Source organism: Myodes glareolus, chromosome 8 (assembly GCF_982192425.1).
Source record: "Myodes glareolus chromosome 8, mMyoGla1.1, whole genome shotgun sequence".
Classification (NCBI taxonomy): Eukaryota; Metazoa; Chordata; class Mammalia; order Rodentia; family Cricetidae; genus Myodes; species Myodes glareolus.
The window spans coordinates 18949212-18955929 of NC_142033.1; the positions used below are offsets into that span (position 1 = coordinate 18949212).

Consider the following 6718-nt stretch of genomic DNA (forward strand, 5'->3'; position numbering starts at 1 on the left):
TATGCACACTATAATTTGTGGATGTTCAATTTCTCCATTTTAAATAATTTACAATTTGCATCTAGCTTATGTAGTTATCCTGTACATATTACATCTTTTCTGGATTGATTATAATTCCCATGATATTGCCAATGCTGTGTGAGCATAGTAGTTATGGAGTTATTGGAGAAATAATGGCAGAAGAGAAAATTCTCAATACACATATATTTTTTGAATATTTTCTATAAAAGACTGGTCAAAACCATTGATTCAGACTCGGCCTTGGGTCAAATATAATGATAATTTAATACCAAGGAACTTTTAGCAATATGCTGTGTGAAAAATTCTTTTAATACATACTAACATGTTCTGTTGGTATGGAAGGTCCTTCTGTCTATGTGTTGCTTTCATTGGTTAATGAATAAAGAACTGCTTTAAGCCTATAGCAGGGAAGAACAGAACTAGGTGGGGAAAGCTAGGCTGTATGCTGGGAGAAAGAAGGGCAGAGTCAGGGAGACACCATGTAGCCCAGCTGGAGACAGATGCTGGAACTTTACCCAGTAAACCACAGCCACATGGCCATATACAGATTAATAGAAATGGGTTAAATTCAGATGTAAGAGTTTTTTTTTTTCGGATGTAAGAGTTAGCCAATAAGAAGCTAGAGCTAATGGGACAAGCAGTGATTTAATTAATACAGTTTCTGTGTGATTATTTCAGGTCTAAGCTAGCCGGGCGGCCAGGAACCAACAAATGGCCCTCCTCCAACATTCTGTGATTTGTAATTATTTGATGACACTCAAGAGAACAACTTATCTATTTATCTATCTTTATGATTCCATGCTACAAGCTTAGGTATTATATTCTCCCAATGATCATTATGCCTCATGGTACAATGTTAAGTTTCTGGAAAATTACTTTTATTCAAGTAACACCTTATATGGTATGGTCATCGTTCTGATGTCAATAATAAATGCTTTGTAAAGTTGCTCAGCTCTTTATTTTCATTTTGTATAACGCTTGGGAAGGGGTTGTTACTTAAGCCTGTAAAGATTATTTATCCCAGAATTTTACAGTGCTTTGGAGTATCTCAACCTAACTGCCAGAGGGCTTTTAAACTTTGCCACAAGTTTCGTAACTAATTAGTGAAATTTGAGGCAATAGGAGTAGCTAGGGAGATATTGAAACGAGTTGTATTTTCTGGTATTGGGAAAAGAGTTACAGTGAGATTAGGACCAATTGGAGTTACGGGTTGTGGAGGTCTTGGTGTGGAAGGTGGATTGGGACCAAAGGGAGGAGGAGGGGGTGGTCGGGCAGCTCCTGGACCAAAGGGAGGAGGAGGGGGTGGTCGGGCAGCTCCTGGACCAAAGGGAGGAGGAGGGGGTGGTCGGGCAGCACCTGGACCAAAGGGAGGAGGGGGAGGTGGTCCAGCAAATCCTTGGCCAAAGGGAGGAGGAGGTGGTGGTCCTCTAGGATCATGTCGTCCTCTGGGGCCTCTGTGACACTCACCAGTCTGTGGGAGAAAGGAATTAAGCAGTTTTAAACTAGGTATTTCAGACAGTTATCAGCAAGTACACTTTCTGTGGTGGGTAGAATTTTTAACATGGCTCCTAAAAGTCCCGCTCTCCAAAGACATTTCCTGGCCGATTTTATCAGCTATGTTCTTCTAAAACAAGTTCTATAATGCTGGAGGCAGAAGCAAATTGATTTATAATAAAAATTCTCTGTACTGGCAAGAATCATATGGTAATTAGGCTATAATAGATCGGAGAAGCCTCTGGCTCATGACCAGCAAGAAAGCAGAGAATTATTTCATGGCTGTTTTCTAGGTCCTGGTCTGTATTCATATTTACCCTGGCCTCAATACATGTATTTAAGAGTTAGAGGCTAGGCTCTAAGAAAGAATAAATGGTATTTGTTTTTCTGAGTGTGGGTTCCTGTTTTTCCCTACATTTTCTAGTTCCATTTATTTTTATGAAATTTTCATGTTTTATTATATGGAAAAAGTAGGATTAATACTGATAAAAAGAGTCCAGTGTGAGAAAGGGGGAACAGGGTGCTGTGTGCTGGAGACACGTGTGGGGTGGGGAAAATCCATCCAAATAGAATATGAGCATCCCACAAGAAAACCTGGTTACTTTATGTATAGAATATGAACATCCCACAAGGAAAGCTGGTTACTTTATGTTAATAAAAACATTAATAAACAAAGTCGAGCCCATTCAATACTGCAATTGTGTGATATTGTTAGTCATGCCTAAGGCCCTTTTCATAAAGTAATTTGCTATGAACAATTTTATACAGCAGTTAAAGAGAATGTCTAGGCAATGCTTGCCTTGGTACGGCAAGTTTTGAATAGTCGGTGCTATTATTTGCTATGGTAGAACCCAGTAGTTTAGCAATGTTTGCATAAAGTATAAAATCATTAACCATAAAAATAGCTGAGAAGTATCACAGGAAACAAATGCATTAGGAAGTTGACATGCTTAGTTTTAGATAGATGAAAGGTTGAGAATTGCTTCACTGTCAAGGCAGTCACAGCATGAGGTCAGAAGACTATAAAACACAAGGGCCATACCAACTAGAGGGTAAGTGCGTGCTCCTAGTTCCACGCTGATGATTCTAAGTCAAGATTGCTTAGAGTTGATGGTTTCATTGGCGTAAAGACTTCTTATTTATTTATTTATTTATTTATTTATTTATTTATTTATTATATATACAGTGTTCTGTCTCTCTGTATGGTTGCTGGCCAGAAGAGGGCACCAGATCTCATTACAGATGGCCCTGAGTCACCATGTGGTTACTGGGAATTGAACTCAGGACCTCTGGAAGAGCAGTCAGTGCTCTTAACCTCTGAGCCATCTCTCCAGCCCCAGTCTTACTCTAATTTGTTCGTCTGACACATTGCCCTCACTATTCTAAATTGTAGGCATACCCTAAGAAACTGTCTCCTCAAGTTCAAGTTCATGAACAATGGTAGAAGACGTCATAGGCAATGTATGGCAGAGATTCATGGTCTCCAGCACTGCCTTGGAATCCTCAAGTTTCTTTGGTCTGCCCTCTCCCGCTTTCTAGAGGCTTATACTATTCCATGTTGACATCAGCTTCCTTTTTCTCAGTTTTCTACCTCATCCTGAGTCTCCATGTCTCCTGCAGGTGCAGTGCCTCTTACTTCCCCAAGAGACTGCAGCAGGTAAAAATGTACTCCCTCCCCAGTCTAGGCTATGCAGCCATTAAAGTCACTAATGACATCAGAGAACAACTTTCCCATTGTTTTCCCAGGGACTTGGAACCTTTTCTTTTACTGACCGTTATGGTATATCACTTCATTTAATTAGCAGAGTTCATTGAGAAAACGACCACCATCTACTTCCAATCATCTAATACCATCTCACAACTTTGTACCTGTCCCCTGGATTTTGTTTGCTCAGTTCTCAACATCTCTCATCTCTTCTGTATCATTATAAGTTTCTCATGTGAACACATCGTTCAAATTTTTGGTCTCCCTTAACTAAAGTGTGCAGAGGTTAACGAACATTGCCTCACATCATTCTCTACTTTGAAAAGTTTGTCTTAAAGCATCTATACTGCTGGCTTTTACACTTACTTCCTTACTTCATTATAACTCCGTACTAAAGGGCAGTCAGATTGGCCAAATTCACTCCCTTTGTTCTCCCCCTCATGTTTCTGTTTGGCTCCTACCAGTATAACTCTTCTATTGCTATTATTAATGAAATATAATGTATTAAGACACATCTATGCGATCATTGCTCTCTGTGCTTTTTGCAGTTAATTGAATCATGGCAGACATTAGAAACACGGGGTTCCATTTCATAGACTGATCATTTTGGGAGCAAGTTCGGGATTTCACTTTAATTGCCAAGGAATAAATTCTAAGTGTGGGAAAATAAAACACATTATTTTTATAGGTGATGCAATTAAAGAAAATTCCTGTGTCTCCTTAGGACATTCTGATATTGATATGAATATTATGTAGTGATAAACTTTCTTGGACATATCTGTCATTTTCCTAATGTTTTAATCCTCTCACAATGGTTAGCTTCAATTTTATCTGTGTTTTAAGTTAGAGGGTTTAAAAATGATGAAAAGATTGTCCTAGAAAGAAAAACTATACTGTTATGGAACCTGGACTTGGAGATAATCTCCTTCATTTATGGTTCAAGAATAATATAGCGAAAACACAGATCCCTTGGATATAAGTTCGTAGCTTAATCTGGTTAATAACAGCCTCTTGGCCACATTATCTTTGAGTAATAAATGAGGTAATATACACAAGCAACTGAAAAGTACATATAATAAATAAGATGTTTGGCTGTTTCTCTGCTCTTACGAAAAGATTATACCTTTCTAATAGAGGGCAACAGTTATTAAAAATCTTCATTTTCATGTAACTCATGGACTTATCAAATGCATGCTATTGCACTGAACTGCTGGTAGGATTGGAATGGTCGCTAAATTAATTTTATTAGGAAAAGGTTGTTTAGATAATTCAAACATGAGTCTTTAAATAGTAGCTCAGTTTTCTCTTGTATTCTGAGGACATGAATATGTTTAAGGTCGGCTTAAAGAGTTGGCCAAGGAGAGCTACCTGTGCAGTTGCTGGAGTATGGGAACACATGGGATTTATCTGTAATAAATCTGTATAAGGTTATCAATCTGAGCATCCAATATGGCAGTCTTAAGTGACTACCAAATTAAACAAGAATTTAAAAGTAGAATTTAAAGTACTAGAGTGGCATCTCAGTAATGCACAGCTCATATATTTTAAGAAAGGTAGATAAATAATGTAAAAATGTCTTATATAAAAGTTAACATGAGAATATGAAGATCCATGGTAGGGATTAAAGATACTTACCAAGAAACATCCTCCAAGAACCCAAAAGCCCAAGAACAAATATAGAGACTTCATCTTTTGGCAGCTCCTGAAAGTAAGCACAATAGCTGATTAGCATTACTTCTAAAAACAAAAGGCATTATTTGTGAATTATCTCAGAACATGGTGTATGTGCAACACATCTTAAAATAATTTTCCTGTCCTTATCTTGGGCTCAGTATTAGTGCAGTAGTATGGTCATCTCATAACCTTTGATTGTATGAATGATTGTAATAATGCAGCTAATGTTCACATTTGACTTGTGAGCTGATGCTGGAGAGAATCCAGATATTTGTCCATGAAGATTCTGAACAACAGAAGCTTTCCAAAGTAAAGCTTTAGCAGTAATTATATCGAAAGGAAATTTTCATTTACATGTTTTGTTTTATAATTACAGGCTTCTGTAGACTTGTGTTTGATTTCTTATTTCACCTAGTAGATAAAGAAGAAGTTTTTCTGTTAGATGATACTAAATATCAAAGCATCACTTAATATACAGACTAGCTTTACCACTCTGCAAAGTCATCTTGTCCTTAATGAATGTTTCAAATCTGCTTTCTAACATCTGACTATGTTCCATCAATATGTAGAACAGAAGAAAATTCATTATTTAACTTTATTTTATTTTTAATTCTTATACTTTGTGATAAATATCCAGAGCCAGTTTGTTTGAATTCTGCCTTCATACCACTGCACACAGTGACCTGTCAATTCCCACAGTCAACTCTGTTAATAGTGTAAATGTGGCAGCCAAACAATGCAAACCTTGAAAGCAACTTAGGAACAAATTTTCACCAGATACTATGAGCATATGTGACACCTTGGTTTTTCTTAATATAAATTTCATGTGAAGCTTAAAAAACAACTGAATTAATTGGAAATATATATGCTATGTCATTCTATTTCAGAGTACATAAGAGAGTAGACCATCATGAATGTCAAAGAACCATAAGGTACAAAGACAAGGAAGGGAATTTGGTGGACTTTGGTGGACTCACTCTTCCAAGGGATCAACATGAATAATTTTCTTGCAAAAATTTTCAAAACATAATACTGTTTATGACTTACGTTTTCTTGCAGGCACTTATTCTTGCAGTGATGAGAAAAGAATATGCTATAAGCAGCCCTTTATATTGTTATCTCTATAGCTGGACAAAATTTAATGTCAAGTTAAAGGGCTTAGTTCCAGGCACCTACCTTGGAGAATTTTCTTCTTAGCTGATTTGTCTGCTGTCCAGGAGGTTATTTCTGAGTCGGGGAAGATGAAGGACAAAGGCCCAGACTCTCGGCTCTTATATATGTTGTAGTGTGATTTCATTGGCAGTAAAAGAAACGCAAGTGAAGAAGAAACAACTTCTCGGTTGGTGCTTTACAGACAGGAAGCATCCGTGCCAGCTTGGCAGTGTGGTTCTGTGTTCTTTCCACTTCCCAATCCGCTGTGTTTCTCAGTGTGCGAGGCCGACTCAGGAGCTGTGCAATGAGTCACAATGTGCTTTAGAAAGTGGGGGCTGTGCTGCACACTCTCTATTTTAAGAAAAAGAAAGGAATTGTTTATTCTGATCATGTTTTATTATGTATTAATCTCATTGTATTTTCTATTTCCCCCTAATTAGGATGAGAATTAAAAATCACTTTTGAATAGATGTTGCGTGTGTACACACACACACACACACACACACACACACTCACTCATTCACTCACTCACTCAGGGTACCATGCTAATAATATCCTGAGCTTCTAAAATAAATGGCTGATCTGTTTAGGTGATCTAGATTTCAATTTTAAATTTTAATCTGAACTAATGCAGTGGTGTCATAATTTTAACTTGCAAGTGTCTACATGTCT

The 6718-nt window shown here is 37.4% G+C and overlaps 1 protein-coding gene across 1 annotated transcript; it reads right to left on the bottom strand.

Moving 5' to 3' along the window:
- Positions 1–852: 852 nt before the first annotated feature.
- Positions 853–6400, bottom strand: LOC146893787 (uncharacterized). Its single transcript, XM_085691466.2, has 3 exons — positions 6071–6400; positions 4856–4922; positions 853–1492 (listed from the first exon to the last, which is right to left on the bottom strand). The coding sequence occupies exons 2-3, from the start codon at positions 4907–4909 to the stop codon at positions 1118–1120; spliced, it is 429 nt and encodes a 142-aa protein (XP_085547592.2). The 5' UTR covers positions 4910–4922; positions 6071–6400; the 3' UTR covers positions 853–1117.
- Between the last annotated feature and the right edge of the window lie 318 nt (positions 6401–6718).